The sequence below is a fragment of the Vigna umbellata genome, chromosome 7 (genome assembly GCF_029865625.1).
Source record: "Vigna umbellata cultivar VRB3 chromosome 7, Vumbellata_1.0, whole genome shotgun sequence".
Lineage (NCBI taxonomy): Eukaryota > Viridiplantae > Streptophyta > Magnoliopsida > Fabales > Fabaceae > Vigna > Vigna umbellata.
In genome coordinates, this window is record NC_142171.1 from 14,898,609 (window position 1) to 14,915,976 (window position 17,368).

The following is a 17,368-nucleotide window of genomic DNA, read 5'->3' on the forward strand; positions in this document are numbered from 1 at the left end:
TTGCAAAGTATTGGATGGCGTTTTCTCATGCCAACATTCAGCCATGTTCACATGTGTCAGATATTACTCTCAGCAGGGCATTCTTCATCTACTGTGCTATCAGAAACTTGAATGTTAATATTGGGCAGGTGATAGCTGATGAGATTAGTGTGTGCTAATACTCAAACAACAAAGCACCACTAGGACATCCTTCTTTGATCACGCACCTTTGCAAGATAGCTGGGGTGGACACTTCTGCTCCACCATTTGAGAGGCCAAGAAAAGCTATTGATGAGGCCTATTATAGACAGTACTGTGGAGGTGATGATGCAGCTCAGCCAGTTCCACCACGCCGGCTCGTAGAGAGAGAGGGCCAGCACAGAGCCAGACATCTGCTGATACACATGAAGCAGAACCATTCCAGATGAGGGACATGTATATGTCTCTTATAGGTGCTCAGTTGCAGTCCATTCACAGAGGGCAGGTGGCCACTGCTGAGATGATTGTGGGGATGTATGATACACCTCCAGCCCACAGGTGGACTATGGATGAATTCCATAATGTGGTAGCTTGGCCAGAGGAGCCAGTGCATGGAGGAGGAGCTGGAGCAGCTGAAGCTTCAGCTAGAGAGATGGAAGAAGATGAAGCTGATGATGATGATGCATTTGAAGATGATGAAGATGAGGAAGAAGAGAAGATACAGAGGACAGCTCAGACTGATGAGGAGCTGAGATAGCATTTACTGATGAATGCTATCATATGCTTATGCTTTTGTGGTTTAAGTTTTCTGAACTTATTTGTTTTTGTTTTTAGATTAGGGTTTGATGTACTCTATTTGAAACTGGTTTTTGTGATGGTTTGCTATTAACTGTGATTGTGTGATAAGTAATGCTGAATGATGCTTATGATTAATTGATGTTGAGATGATGTGCACATTAAATGCTTATACAGGTGATTCACAAGCTTTGTGAACAAATGCAGATATCATGATTGTGATTGTGAAATTAAGCAGGATGTGTATGTCAAATGTGAATGAGCTTATATGTGAGATTTTGAGCTCCAGAGTTGTTATTGTTGAATGCTATTACTTTGAAAGCATGAATGGTTTTGCCCAGGTTTTCTATGATTGAATCAATTGCTTGTATTGCATCATATTGATGAAAGGGTCGCACCTCCCACAAAAGTTGTGCATAAAAGAATGCAGTATATACTAGGAAGTGACTCCTACGTCGTCTCTCAAGGACCAATTTGGGTTCAGTCTCAGATTTAAACACGTAGAGGGGGGTTTGTGAAAAGTTTGTGAATGCAATTAAACTAAATCTGAACTTTAAAATCAAACACAACCTAATATGACTAAAAAAACATTAAAATGAAAATTGCTTAGAACAAATTAAACATGCAACAAACCGAAAGGTATCAAACTGACAATTCCATAAACGCAAGTAGGCGCCAACTCATACGCACATAATTAAGCAAAAAAAATAAAAATTTGCGGAAGTTGGTAATTGGAATACACCTAAGTCAATCACGCTTCAATTGGGACGTATGCTAAGAAAAAGGGGATCCACTTCCGTGCACCCTTCTACTTCAAAGCAATTGAATAAAATTTCCCTTTCTCAAGCTTACCACCGTACACCTACCACATCTAATCACTTCTTCAATCTCAAACAAAAAAAAAAAACAAATTTCCACCTCTGCACCGTGCACCCACTTTTCCTCTCCAAAGTTGATTTTCTTCTTCCAACATTAACCATTTATTCATCAAAGAAAAAGCATACAAGGTATCTCAAGGTGCTGGATGGATAGTGCACTCCATTCTCCAAGAGAACAATTGATGAGCTTTCTTCCTCCATGAGTGCCGAATGAAGAGTTACATTCAACGTTGGTTTCCAAAAAAAATGAAAATGCTTTCAACATATCTTAAAGTAATTCATGAGAGAAGAAAAGAAAATGAAACCCATGCATCTCCAGCTAGCTATATATTAACGTGTGGTGCTTCCAAAAATCAAAAGCCAAGAACCAAAATTACACCCACCATGCAGCACTCCAGTAATGAAACATTTGCTTTACTTTCTAAAAGAAATAGCTTAATGGAATATACCATCCAAACCATGACATTCCACGGGTTCCACTAAATTAAAATGCACTTTTCATTCAATGAAATTTAAACAACCATTACTCATGAATCCATCATCAAACAACACAAAAGATATGAAATAGAATACTTGGACAGTAAAACAAAAGTGAAATGATTCAAATTGCTCTCCTTCCGCCCTGTAACTCCTGGACCTCTCTCACTCCCTGCCCTATCTACTACTCTCTCTCGGTGGCGGCTGGACGTGTGTCCCCCAAGCCGAGACACCCCTCTCCCTTGCGCCCTGTAACTCCTCTAAAACAAGTGGCGGCTCCTTTTTTCTGTGCAGGCCGAGACCCTAGATTTCTCCCTGCTGGGCTCCCGTTTTTCTCACCGTCACACCACTTCCATGCTGGCTCTGCTGGACCGAGAGTTACTGTGTGCACCCTTCTTTCATGCTCCGCTGGATACACCCCTGGATTTCTCTCTGCTGGGATCCCGTGTGCACCCATTTCTTCTACTGGACCTGTGCCTTCCGGATGCTGCTGGGTGTGATGGACCGAAGGTGTGAAGTGTGCGTGTGGTGGGCCGTGTGCTTAATTCAGCTTGCTGCCAGCGTGGTTCGTTTCTGGATCACCACATCTCAACGTGCTGAAGATGCTGGAACATGGTAGAAGGCTGAGGAGCGTGACGTGCAGCCGTGGGCTTCACTTCTTGCTATGTGTTACCCCATTTTCTCCAACACTGTGCACTCCTTTCTTCATTGAACGTGCTGACCCGTGAATCCAAGTGAAGCCTCCTTCCGGACCACTCTTTTTCTCACCGTCACATCACTTCAATGCTAGCTGGACGTGCACCCCTCTCCAAGTTGTGCTAATTGCCATGGGCCGTGGAGCTTGCATCCCCGTTGCTGGACCCAAAGAGAAAGCTGGTCAGTAGTGGCTGCTGGAAAATAGCACCTTTTTTGGACAATTTTTCAGCGTGTGGGCCGTGCTTTTCCATTCACCAATTAATAGTCAATTCTCCTCCAAATGTCCCAAATTGTATTTCCAAAATTTTCCCTACAATTAATAATGCAAATAATTAGCTCAAATCATTCAAATTAATTAAAATAAGAATTTTTGATCAAATTAAGTACAATTAGGAAAAATGGGAAAATACCGGACATTTAAGCACAATTCCCCGATTAATTCTAGTACAATAAACTAAGTGAAATGAATAAAATATTGACTCATCAATATGATCAAGGCCGTTTGTTGGGAACCTTTTTATTGGCCAAATTTATAAAAATTAGTCCACTAAAAGAGAACACTTTGTGTTCAATCCTTTTGAACCTTTAGCCTTGAACATACACTAAAACCTTTGATTGAAAAATCTTTACCTTGAGTTAAGTAGAAGATCTTGTGTGGTATTGTTAAATGTTCAAGTTTGGGGTTGTTGGGAAAACATGAAAAGCATTGAGCTAAGAGCTAAAAAGTAAGAATATGCAAAGAAAAAGAAAAGAAAAGAAAAAGAAGCAAAGCTCAATGCAAAGGCAAAAGAAAGTTGGGAAAGAATAAGATGATTGTGTTGTATGATTCTTTTAACTCAAGGGTTTTGTGATCTAGAAAAACCAATTTTCTTGTTAGCCCAGCCACGTTATAAGCCATAGAAAAGTCCTTGTGATGGTGCATACTTGTGAATGTGTTTGATTGTGGTAAAATGAAAGGCAAAGTTGATTCATGTGACATTGTGATAGTAGAGTGAATGAGTGATTACCTCTTATACACGTGTGTGTGAGTAAAACACTTGACTTAGTGAGGAAATATTCCATGAACACATGAACATCCATGCTTAATTGATTGATCATTCATGAAAATAGCATTTGTTGGAATTTAAATGACTTTGTGAACACTAAAGCATGTGCACATCTTGATTGAACTCTTGGTCATAAGTTTGATTGAAGCTTTTACTTATCTAAAAAGAGGATTTGAGAATGAAGTGAACCATCATATGAATTGGTTGAAGATTGAGTTACATCTTATTTGCTTGAGGACAAGCAAAGTTTTAAGTTTGGGGTTGTGATAACAGTTGAAAAACTGTTATTTTTATGATTAAAATTGACACTAAAAGCAACCTTTACACTTAGAAACTAGCTTGAAATCATGCTTTTCTTCATATTTTTAGAAATAAGAGAGCTGGACAGGTTTATGCTTGATTTCAGTGTTTTTGTGCAGGTTTTAAGGTGAATTTGGTGAAAGAAGTGAAGAAGGAGAGAGATGAAATCAGAAAAGACATCAAAAAGTGCAAAAGGAGAAGCCGAAGTCACCGCTCAGCGGCAGTTTACCGCTGAGCGGCACTCAGGCACTCACGGGAGATCCGCTGAGGGGCAAAATGGCCGCTGAGGGGAGAAAACAAGACACGCACTTACCGCTGAGCGGTAATTTACCGCTGAGCGGCACTTTAATGGGCTTGGACCTAATTTTTTGTAATTTACGAATGGTATTTAAGCTTTAGGGTTTCCTAGGGTTAGGGATCTTTGGCAGAAACGAAGCAAACACTCTCTCTTCCACCCCTTTGAAGGAGGATCTTGGATGCTGGGGCTTCCTCTTCACCTTTTTAGGGTTTATCCTTTCATTCTTTCATTGTAATTCATCTAGGTTCACCATGAATATGGTGAACTAAACTCTGTATGTTTGTTGGGGAATCAATGTAATCTTGTGAAACTCTCATATATGGAATCTGTTTTTACATCTTTGAATTAAGACATATGCTTTCTTTCATCATTAGTTAGGGTTTTTCCTCTTTGCATAATGCTTGCATTGTTTAACTCATTCGATGCATGATTATTGGTTTTGTCGATACGGGCACGTACGGGGAAGTCTAGATCCGGGGAATTTCTCCCAATATGATATTGGTTGTCGTTAAGCTCCTGCACTTATGAACTGATCATTAGGAATGCTAGGAATTGTATGAACTCGTGATTAGGGAGAAGCCTTCTAGAAAGGTACTTTAGAGAGTGGCATTAACAATGATGATTTGAATGTTGAATTCCTAAAATATATGAGAGTGGATAAGATGAAATTGACCCCCAACAACATATTCATACATAAAATTCATTGAAAGTGTTTATCTTTTGCTTTTTGCCATTGGTCAAAACTTCATGCATACATATTTAATTTTCGTCTTTTGCATATAAAACCCAAATATTTCGTCTTTAAGTCTTAGCTAATCAAGAAACCACACAACTAAACTAGGCCGTGAGTCCTTTGGGAAGAACGATACTTGGTCTTACCAAGTTTATTACTTGAACGATTCGGTCATACTTGCCGATTGAAAAACAAGTTTGTGACATCATATTTTGGTGTTCATAAATTTGTCCATCATCAGCCAAAAGTAACCTGCTCTTAATATCTTCCTGGCCATCGAGTGCCCATTCATGTGCGTGCCAAAGGTACCCTCGTGCACTTCTTTCAATATCATCTCGGCCTCTTTTGCATCCACACATCTGAGGAGGACCATGTCATGATTTCTCTTGTATAAAATATCCCCACTCAAGATAAAATTGCCAGCCAATCTCCTTAGCGACCTTTTATCGTTTTCAGATGCTTTCTCAGGGTATTCTCGGGTCTTAAGATAATGCTTGATATCAAAATACCAAGGTTTACCGTCTGATTCCTCCTCGATGAAATGGCAATATGCTGGCTCTACATGGCTCTTCATTTTAATCATTGGTAATTTTGCATCTTGGTCAACCTCGAACATTGATGACAAGGTAGCCAATGCGTCTGCCAATTGATTTTCTTCTCGCGGTATGTTGTTAAATGTGATGGAATCGAAATACTCCATTAATCCCCTAATGTAAGCCTGGTAGGGAATTAATTTTGTATCCCTAGTTTCCCATTCTCCCTTCAACTGGTGGATGACCAAAGCTGAATCTCCGTATACATCTAGAACTCTTGCCTTAGATTCGATCGCCGCTCGAATACCCATAGCACAAGCCTCATATTCCGCGATGTTATTCGTACAATTAAAACACAACCTTGCTGTCATTGGTATGTACTGCTTTCCTGGAGAAACAAGCACTGCCCCTATTCCATGTCCCATCACATTCGAGGCTCCGTCGAATAATACCGTCCATGCTTTTTCGTCTCGGTCATCTCCGTTCTCCTCGAGTAGAGCCATGATGTCTTCATTGGGAAATTCAGGTTGCATTGGTTGATAATCGCTAATGGGTTGATGAGCCAGGTATTCCGCTAGAGCACTACCCTTGACGAATTTCTGAGTAACATATACGATGTCATATTCTGACAATAGCATCTGCCACCGAGCTATCCTTCCAGTGAGAGCAGGCTTTTCAAAAATGAATTTGATAGGATCCATCTTGGATATCAACCAGGTAGAGTGACTCAACATGTATTGCCTTAAGCGATGAGCAGCCCATGCCAATGCACAACAAGTCCGCTCTAACGACGAATATCGTTGTTCGCAGTCTGTGAATTTCTTGCTCAAGTAGTATATTGCATGCTCTGTTTTTCCAGCTTCATCATGTTGACCCAATACACAGCCCATTGACTTTTCCAATACAGTTAAATACAAAATGAGTGGTCTTCCTGGCTCGGGTGGACGCAACACAGGTGGGTCTTGCAAGTATTGTTTGATCTTTTCAAAAGCGGGCTGACAATCCTCGTTCCAAACCACAGCCTGATTCTTTCGTAGCAACCTGAACATTGGTTCACAGGTAGCGGTTAATTGGGAGATGAATCTAGCAATGTAGTTCAATCTACCCAAAAAACCGCAAACCTCCTTTTCCGTTCTGGGCGTAGGCATTTCTGATATTGCTCGCACTTTGTCAGGATCCACTTCTATCCCTTTTTGGCTAACCACAAAACCTAATAATTTCCCAGACTTCACTCCAAACGTGCATTTAGCGGGGTTTAACCTAAGTTTATATTTTCTCAATCTCTCAAATAACTTCTTCAAGTTGAGAATGTGCTCTTCTTCCGATTTAGACTTTGCGATCATGTCATCCACATAAACTTCGATCTCCTTGTGCATCATATCATGAAAAAGTGTCACCATCGCCCTTTGATAGGTTGCCCCAGCATTCTTGAGCCCAAAAGACATCACCTTATAACAAAAGGTTCCCCACAACGTGATAAAGGTCGTCTTTTCCATGTCCTCAGGCGCCATCTTGATCTGATTATACCCTGAGAAACCATCCATGAACGAAAATAGCGAGTACTTGGCCGTATTATCAACCAAAGTGTCGATGTGTGGTAACGGGAAGTTATCCTTCAGACTTGCACGATTCAAATCACGATAGTCAACGCACATTCGAACTTTACCATCTTTCTTAGGCACTGGTACAATATTTGCTACCCATTGTGGGTATCTCGCCACAGCCAGAAATCCTGCGTCGAATTGTTTCTGTACCTCTTCCTTAATTTTCAATGACATTTTTGGTTTCATTCTTCTTAGTTTTTGCTTGACTGGAAGGTATTCCGGTTTAAGTGGGAGCTTGTGTTGCACAATATCGGTATCCAAACCTGGCATGTCATTGTAAGACCAAGCGAACACATCCTTAAACTCCTTCAATAGGACTTGCAACCCTTCCCTCACTTCCTTTTTCATGCTAGTACCGATTTTTACTTCCTTTATCTCTTCTTCCTCTCCCAAGTTGAGTACTTCAATCTCTTCCTCGTGGGGTTTTATCTCTTTAGACTCTTGTTCCACTAATCTCAAGAGCTCTGGAGAGGGTTCCGGATCATCTTCATAATCATCTTCCGTATTATCGACAGGGTGGTCAAAATTAGGAATATCGACATTGTTATTTTCAAAACTTTCATTGTCATATCTGCATTATTTAAATTTATGAAAAAAAAGAATAAATAAAAAGGAAAAAAGATGACGAATGTGAAATGATGATAAAACACAAACAAACACGATTAGATTATCACGTTGAGCACCAAAACTAAACGTCAACCCGTAAGTCATGAATCCTAAAGCCCCGGGTGAAGCTATAGGATTAATTAAAACTATTACATTTTATTCAAATTAAGCATCACAGGTAAACTCAGAGTTTCCCAATTGTCGAGTGGTGCATCTGGGGAGCAGGCCCGCACGAAACTTGAGCTTTCAGACCTATCTTCATCCTCCACGGCTGCTATATGGCCTGCGTTGATCCATCCAGCGCTACGAAAGCTCTCCCTGATGTTACAAATACGAGTCCTTTCCACCTTGGGTTCTCGCCTTTCCACACGAGCCAGACTGCGTTCTCTCCTTTCTTCCATCAGCCTTCTCTTGTCCTCTTTGGTGGGCTTGTACCCTAGGCCATATCTGTTTATATTCTCAACGACCTTTAGGGGGAAAGTTCGCCCCTGCCCATACTTGCCTAAACCTTTACCAGGCGTATACCCCTCTTTCAGCAAGACTTTGGCCATCATGATAGAAGCACGCGACAAATGCGGGTTTACTGGGAATGACTCCACATAGGCATTTCCCACAATCTCCAATGACTGGAAAGCTGTCTCAAAAGCTTCCTCAGCCGCCTCAATATAATGCGTGGATGATGGTCCGCTCACAAGGAGGTCCTCCTCTCCTGATACTATCACCAGCTTATCTCCCATAACATATTTCAGCTTTTGGTGTAGTGTGGAAGGCACCACTCCTGTAGAATGGATCCACGGGCGACCCAACAAACAACTATAAGCCGGGAGGATATCCATAACTTGAAAGGTCACTTGAAAGACACAAGGACCGACTTGGACCGGCAATTCAACTTCTCCCATCACTACCCTTTTACTGCCGTCAAATGCCCTCACAATCATAGAGCTCGGCTTCATATGCATTCCATCACAGGGTAGCTTCTCCAATGTCGATTTTGGCATGACGTTCAGAGAGGAGCCATTGTCCACCAAGACACGCGCTATAACGTGATCTAAACATTTCACAGAGACATGAAGAGCCTTGTTATGCCCTCTCCCCTCAGTGGGTATCTCCTCATCAGTAAAGGTGAGGTAATTATTAGCGATGATGTTGCCAACAATGCCCTCAAACTTGTTCAACGAAATACCTTGCTCAACATGAGCCTCACTGAGTACCTTCATCAATAACTTACTGTGAGAGGTAGAATTCATAAGCAATTCTAACAAGGAAATCCGAGCAGGCATGCGGTTCAGCTGTTCCACCACCTTATACTCGCTCTGTTGAATGAATTTTAAAAATTCGCAGGCCTCTTCTTCGGATATTTCTTTCTTTTCCTCCTTGTCAGGGTTCTCCTCTACCTGCGCGCCCTTTCCTTTTAAAACCTCCCTGGCTTTTGCGGCCATCGTTGTTTCATTATTATCGGTTCCTTCTCTTGTCACCATTGGTGACGCGAAGATTCGACCACTTCTCGTCATCCCACCTATGCCTGTTATGTTTTCAATGGCCGAATCTGCGCCTTTTCCCTCATCTAACACATGTGCTCCATACATCCAAGGAACAACCTTCTCGTTTTTGTAAGGAAAGGGAGACGGCGCCCGGATGACGATAGACGGCTTTTCTTCAGCCACTGGTGTAGGGGTGGTTCTAGTGAAATGGATCACCAACGGCTCAGGCAGAGTTACGTCGGATTCCCCACCAATCTGTGTAAACACTTCCCCCTCCTTATCCTTGTAGCGTACTTGCATCAAACCCCGATCCAGCAGGTCTTGCAGAACATATTCAAATTCACCACATTCCTCAATAGAGTGCCCATCATTCGGATGAAGTGCACACGTTACATCCTCGTCATAATCACCTTTTAAAAGGCCCACCTTTATCAGCGCCTTGAAGATAAACTTTTTGGAACTTCGGATTTCACCCGCGTCCCTTATCAACTCATGTTTTTCATCCTCGATGGCATTCGTCGAGGCACTCCCATTCCCAGAAAGCGGGTTATTCTCAATACTGGGTTTATCTTCTTGAAACTTTAACCACCCAGAGTCGATGAGAGCCTGTACTTTGTGTTTAAAAGCCAGACACCTCTCAGTTGAGTGACCAACACCTCCTCCATGGTAACTACATTTGGCCTCTGCATCATAACCCCTGGGGTACGGAGGTTGCATGGGCTTCATTGGACAAATAGCAACCAAACCCCTTTTGACGAGATGGGGTAACAATTCTGTGTAAGTTGTAGGGATAGGGGTGAAATTAACAAACTGGTTCCTTCTTGGGTAAGGGTTTTGGCCCGCATTCTGATTTGGACCCACAATTGCCCCAGCCCTCCAAGTATCAGCTGGGGGCAACGGCGGTTGATAATACCCTTGTTGTTGTTGAGACCGGGCTTGTTGAGCAAATGTCGCGTTAGCTGCATAAGGGGGTTGTCCCAAGTATGGTCGGAAGCTATGAGTGGGAGCTTGACCTCTCCACACAGGCATTGTCGATGCCGCATGCACGTCCCTTTCCTTCTTCTTTCCCGCATTGAAATTGGTTTTTTTGTAATTTGCAGTTGCGGGCGGACCGTATGCAATTTTCCCACTTTTAACACCAATTTCTATCCTTTCGCCTATTATAATGATATCGGCGAAATTGGCAGACACATTCCCGACCATGTGCTCATAAAATGGCGGCTGGAGAGTGTTCACAAACATTGCCACCACCTCCCTGTCATACAAAGGCGGCTCAACTTGTGCAGCTAACTCTCTCCACCGTTGGGCATATTCCTTGAAAGTTTCGTTGTCCCTCTTTGACATATTTTGCAGCTGCAGCCGGTCTGGTGCGATGTGTGTGTTTTATATATACTGCTTTACAAAAGCGTCTGCTAGGTCTGCCCAGCAACGGATTCGAGACGGCTCAAGGTGGGTGTACCAGTTCAATGCTACCCCAGCCAAACTGTCTTGGAAAAAATGAATGAGTAGCTTGTCATCGTAGGCGTACGGAGCCATCTTTCTGTAGTACATGGTCAGATGGCTTTTCGGGCAGGTATTACCTTTGTACTTCTCAAACTCCGACGCTTTAAATTTGTGCGGTATCATCACGCTGATAACAGTTGAAAAACTGTTATTTTCATGATTAAAATTGACACTAAAAGCAACCTTTACACTTAGAAACTAGCTTGAAATCATGCTTTTCTTTATATTTTTGGAAATAAGAGAGCTGGACAGGTTTATGCTTGATTTCAGTGTTTTTGTGCAGGTTTTAAGGTGAATTTGATGAAAGAAGTGAAGAAGGAGAGAGATGAAATCAGAAAAGACAACAAAAAGTGCAAAAAGGAGAAGCCGAAGTCACCGCTCAGCGGCAGTTTACCGCTGAGCGGCACTCAGGAGCTTGATAACAGTTGAAAAACTGTTATTTTCATGCTTAAAGTTGATACTAAAAGCAACCTTTAGACTTAGAAACTAGCTTGAAATCATGCCTTTTGTTTATATTTTCAGAAATAAGAGAGCTGGACAGGTTTATGCTTGATTTGAGTGTTTTTGTGCAGGTTTTGAGGTGAATTTGGTGAAAGAAGTGAAGAATAAGAGAGAGAACATTAGAAAAGACAAGAAAGAGTGCAAAAAGAGAAGTCGAAGGCACCGCTCAGCGGCAAACTACCGCTGAGCGGCACTCAAGAGGTGGCGTTGGAACCGCTGAGGGGCAAATGGCCGCTGAGGGGAAGAAAGAAGACGCGTAACCACCGCTGAGCGGTAAATGGCGCTGAGCGACACTTTTTGGGCTTGGGCTTTTGTAATCTTTTGTAACTCTAGATTAGTATATAAGGGCTTGCACGTCCTTTAGTTAGAGATCTTTGGCAGAAACGAAGCAAACACTCTCTCTTCCACCCCTTGGGGTAGATTGGGAGATGGTGACAGCTCTCCTCTGCTCTTTCACGGGTTTTTCTATCTCTTTCATTCTTTCATTGTTATTCATCTAGGTTCACCATGAATATGGTGAACTAAACCTTGTATGTTTGTTGGGGAATCAAAGTAATCTCTTGAAGCTCTCATATATGGATTTGTTGAGTACATCTTTGAATTAAGACATATGCTTTCTTTCATCATTAGTTAGGGTTTTTCCTCTTTGCTCAATGCTTGCATTGTTTAACTCATTCTAATGCATGATTATTGGTTTTGTTGATACGGACACGTACGGGGAAATCTAGATCCGGGGAATTTCTCCCAATATTTTACTGACAACATTATATTGGTTGCCTTAAGCTCCTGCACTCATGAACTAATCATTAGGAATGCTAGGAATTGTATGAACTATTTGATTAGGGAGAAGCCATCTAGAATGGTACATTAGAGAGTGGCATTAACAATGATGATTTGAAAGAGGAATTCCTAAAATATATGAGAGTGGATGAGATGAAATTGACCCCCAACAACATATTCATTCATTTAATCCATTGAAAGTGTTTATCTTATGTCTTTGCCATTGATCAATTCATGCATACATGTTTATTTTCGTCTTGCATATTAAAATTTCAATCATTGTTTTCTTAAGTCTTAGCTAATCAAGAAATCACATAACTAAACTAGGCCGTGAGTCCTTTGGGAAGAACGATACTTGGTCTTACCAAGTTTTATTACTTGAACGATTCGGTCATACTTGCCGATTGTGAAACAAGTTTGTGACATCATATTTTGGTGCTTACAAATTTGTCCATCAAGTTTTTGGCGCCGTTGCCGGGGATTCATGGTTTAACTGGTTAATTTGTGTGATTATTGATTACCTTTGACTTTAATTTTGAATTTCTGTTTTTATTTTTTCTGTTTTTATTTTTTTTATTTTATTTTTTTTTTTAGATTTGATTTTTATCTTTTAGGTTAGATTTTATTTTTATCTTTTTAGATTAGATTTTATTTTAATTTCGAATTTTTATTTTATTTTTCTGTTTTCTGTTTTTCTGTTTTCTGTTTTTTTTATTTTTCGGTTTTTATTTGATTTTATTTTATCTTTTTAGGTTAGATTTTATTTTTTTTATTTATTAGATTTTATTTTTTTTAGATTAGGTTTTATTCTATTTTATTTGATTCTATCTTCTAAATCTTTTTATCTTTTGAATCTCTATCTTTTCCTATATCTTTTTGCGCTAACAAATCTTTTCTAGGGTTTTGTTTTCTTGTGTATGCAGGAAGGTCAAACCAGCACTAGTTCAATAGCACAAGGAGTATGGAGAACAATAATGCTAGAAGAACTCTTGCAGATTATACTAATCTTGCTGGACCTCAACACTTTAACAGCATAGCTCGACCTAGAGTCAATGCAACCAACATGGAGGTCAAACCAGCATTAATTCAACTGGTGAAGAGTAATCAATTTAATGGGTTATCACATGAAAACCCATATGAGCACCTTACAACCTTTAATGAAATCTGCAATACGGTCAAGATTAATGGGGTGCCAGACGAAGCTATCAAACTTAGCTTGTTTCCTTTCTCATTGGGAGGCAATGCTAAGCTTTGGTTGAACTCTTTTCCAGCAGAAAGTTTCACAGAGTGGGAAGCAGTGGTTACAAAGTTTTTAAACAAATACTTCCCACAATCTAAGGTGACTAAGGGCAAGCAAGAGATATCTTCATTCAAGCAGGGCATGGAAGAATCACTTGGACATGCATGGGACAGATACAAAGGATTGTTACGTAAAACTCCTATGCATGGTTTCAGAGAAGAAGAAGTAGTCCTAACTTTCCTTGGAGGGCTTGGTTCACAAACCAAGATGATACTGAATGCTTCAGCCGGAGGCAATATCAAATGGAAGACTCCAGAGGAAGCAACTGAAATTATTGAAAATATGGCTACTAGTGACAACGAACTCAATATTGAAAAAGGAGACTTTCATCAGAGGGAGTTGTTACCATTACATGATGCTCTGCTAGAACAAAATAAAACTCTCTTTCAACAGCTTGGGTCAGGCTCGTGACGTTAAACAAGCGCTACCTGGGAGGCAACCCAGTTGATTGATTGTTTTTGTTTGTTTATTTTAGTTAGGGTTTGCATAAGCATTTTTAACATTGAATTGCAGGGAACCTATGAGGGACATGTAGGGAAGGCACGTAGGTCAAGAAAAGAAGGAGAGGAGCACATCACGAAAGTGCCGCTGAGCGGTATTTTACCGCTGAGCGGTACTCTCGCAGACTGGGCTTTAGTTCCCCTTAGCGGGACCCGAGCCCATTAGGGTATTTTTATACCCCAAGCTGCGTTTTAGGGTTTATTTCCAGACTTCTCTCTGCACAAACACTTCCACACACCTTCTCCTAGGTTTTCCACATCTTTTCACTCTTCCCTCTTAAGAAAATTTCTCTTCCACTCACTTTTACACTAGTGTGCTATCAAAGTTTGGGGTTGGAAGAGAGTATTCTAGTTTGGAAGCATTCTCATATCATCTAGCATCTCCACCCAAGTAAGTAAAATGCATTTTGTTCATTCTAGGGTTCTTGAAATTGACTGTGATTGTCAAAGCATGAATATTTAGGGGTTTTGATTTCTATGCATGATTTGATGATATATTTGATGTTTGAACCGATTAAACTGCTTGATTATGAACTGGAAAACTGAAAATTGCATTTGGGTGGAGTTAGGACAGTTTAAAAACGAGATTTGCAAAAATCTGCAGATCACCGCTGAGCGGCATTTACCGCTGAGCGGCACTCTGCCAGATTTGCTTTTTCTGGTTTGTTGCGTGTTTGAATGTGGCACTGGTGGCGCTGAGGGGAAATTCTGGCCCTCAGCGGTGGTTTAGCTTCAAAAGGAGTTTTGTTTTGTGTTTACTAATGATTAACATCATGTTCTGTGGTTTTGGATTTATGTTTGAATGCAGGAATGGCATCCTCTTCAGGAAAGAGATTGAAAACCATGGCAACCAAGAGAAAGGAAAAGGAACCAGAGCAGCCCCATAATGGCAGGTTCCTCTCTAGGAAACATGAGAAGCACTTTAGGGTGGTTCAGGACAGGAGACTTCTAATGGAGAGAAAGGTTGGAATGATACCTAACTTTGCTCCTCAATTTGGAGAGCAAGTGTTAGGGAATGATTGGGGAAAGCTAGCCACTTATCCATCACCTGCCAACATAGCTGTGTTGAAAGAATTCTACACCAATGCAAAGAAGATTGGTGATTATCCAGCTGAGAATTATTTAGGCTATGTTAGAGGCCATACTATCAGGTATGATCCTGACTCCATAAATAACTTTCTGGATACTGTGTGGGCTGGTGAGCAATGCCAGTTTGCTCTTAGCATGGAGGAAGGTGCTGATTATGAGGATGTGGAAAGAGTATTGTGTATACCTGGAGGACACTTCCAAAGGAATAGATCTGGCTCAGTGGTTAACATTAGGAGGACAGATTTGACTCCTCTTGCAAAGTATTGGATGGCGTTTTCTCATGCCAACATTCAACCATGTTCACATGTGTCAGATATTACTCTCAGCAGGGCACTATTCATCTACTGTGTTATCAGAAACTTGAATGTTAATATTGGGCAGGTGATAGCTGATGAGATTAGTGTGTGTGCTAACACCTCAAACAACAAAGCACCACTGGGACATCCTTCTTTGATCACTCACCTTTGCAAGCTAGCTGGGGTGGACACTTCTGTTCCACCATTTGAGAGGCCAAGAAAAGCTATAGATGAGGCCTATTACAGACAGTACTGTGGAGGTGAGGAGGCAGCCCAGCCAGTGCCACCACGCCAGGCTCGTAGAGAGAGAAGGCCAGCACAGAGCAGGACTTCTGCTGATACTCATGAGGCAGAACCATTCCAGATGAGGGACATGTATATGTCTCTTATAGGTGCTCAGTTGCAGTCCATCCACAGAGGGCAGGTGGCCACGGCTGAGATGATAGTGGGGATGTATGATACCCCTCCAGCACACAGGTGGACTATGGATGAATTCCATAATGTGGTAGCGTGGCCAGAAGAACCATGGCATGGAGGAGCTGAAGCAGCTGAAGCTTCAGCCCGAGACATGGATGAAGATGAAGCTGAGGAGGAGGATGCATTTGATGAAGATGATGATGAAGAGGAAGAGGAAGATACAGAGAGCTCGGACTGATGAGGAGCTGAGATAGCATTTACTGATGAATGCTATCATATGATTATGCTTTTGTGGTTTAAGTTTTCTGAACTTATTTGTTTTTGTTTTTAGATTAGGGTTTGATGTACTCTATTGAACACCTGGTTTGTTATGATGGTTTGCTATTAACTGTGATTGTGTGATAAGTAATGCTTGATGATGCTTATTGATTGATTGATGTTGAGATGATGTGCACATTAAAATGCTTATACAGGTGATTCACAAGCTTTGTGAACAAATGCATAATATCATGATTGTGATTGTGAAATTAAGCAGGATGTGCATGTCAAATGTGAATGAGCTTATATGTGAGGTTTTGAGCTCCAGAGTTGTTATTGTTGAATGCTGTTACTTTGAAAGCATGAATGACTTTGCCCAGGTTTTCTATGATTGAATCAATTGCTTGTTTTGCATCATATGATCAAGGCCGTGTTGTTGAAACCCATTTTATTGGCCAAATTCATAAAGTTAGCCTACTAAAAGAGAACACGTTGTGTTCTATCCTTTGAACCCTTAGCCTTAAATATACACTGAACACCCTTGATTGAAAATCTTTACCTTGAGTTAAGTAGAAGATCTTGTGTGGTACTGTTAAATGTTCAAGTTTGGGGTTATTGGGGAAACATGAAAAAGGAAAAAGCATTGAGCTAAGAGCTAAAAAGTAAGAATATGCAAAGAAAAGAAAAGAAAAAGAAGCAAAGCTCAATGCAAATGCAAAAGCAAAGGCAAAAGAAAGTTGGGAATGAATAAGAAGATTGTGTTGTTATGATTCTCTTAACTCAAGGATTTTGTGATCCAGAAAAACCAATTTTCTTGTTAGCCCAGCCACATTATAAGCCATTGAAAAGTCCTTGTGATGATGCATGCTTGTGAATGTATTTGATTGTGGTTAAATGAAAGGCAAAGTTGATTCATGTGACATTGTGATAGTGGAGTGAATGAGTGAAACACTTTACCTCTTATACACTGGTGTGTTGAGTGAAACACTTTACCTAGTGAGGAAATATTCCATAAGCACATGAACATCCATGCTTAATTGATTGATCATTCATGAAAAATAGCATTTGTTGGAACTTAAATGACTTTGTGAACACTAAAGCATGTGCACATCTTGAGTTAACTCTTGGTCATAAGTTTGAGTGAAGTTATTACTTATCTTGAAAATAGGATTTTGAATGAATGAACCATCATATGAATTGGTTGGAGATGGAGTTACATTTTATTTGCTTGAGGACAAGCAAAGTTCTAAGTTTGGGGTTGTGATAACAGTTGAAAAACTGTTATTTTCATGCTTAAAGTTGATACTAAAAGCAACCTT

At 40.8% G+C, this 17,368-nt stretch overlaps 1 protein-coding gene across 1 annotated transcript; it reads right to left on the reverse strand.

The window, feature by feature from the left end:
• Positions 1-6,288: 6,288 nt before the first annotated feature.
• Positions 6,289-10,434, reverse strand: LOC148195212 (uncharacterized). Its single transcript, XM_088095122.1, has 5 exons — positions 8,647-10,434; positions 8,101-8,583; positions 7,163-7,474; positions 6,456-7,045; positions 6,289-6,313 (listed from the first exon to the last, which is right to left on the reverse strand). The coding sequence occupies exons 1-5, from the start codon at positions 10,432-10,434 to the stop codon at positions 6,289-6,291; spliced, it is 3,198 nt and encodes a 1,065-aa protein (XP_087951248.1).
• Between the last annotated feature and the right edge of the window lie 6,934 nt (positions 10,435-17,368).

Coding starts and splice junctions, on each gene's coding strand:
- LOC148195212 (XM_088095122.1), bottom strand. CDS start 10,434: ATGCCTGTGTGGAGAGGTCAAGCTCCCACTCATAGCTTCCGACCATAC. Junction 8,584..8,646: donor ATGTTATGGGAGATAAGCTG/GTGATAGTATCA, acceptor CATTATATTGAG/GCGGCTGAGGAAGCTTTTGA. Junction 6,314..6,455: donor TGGGCTGCTCATCGCTTAAG/GCAATACATGTT, acceptor TATGTTACTCAG/AAATTCGTCAAGGGTAGTGC.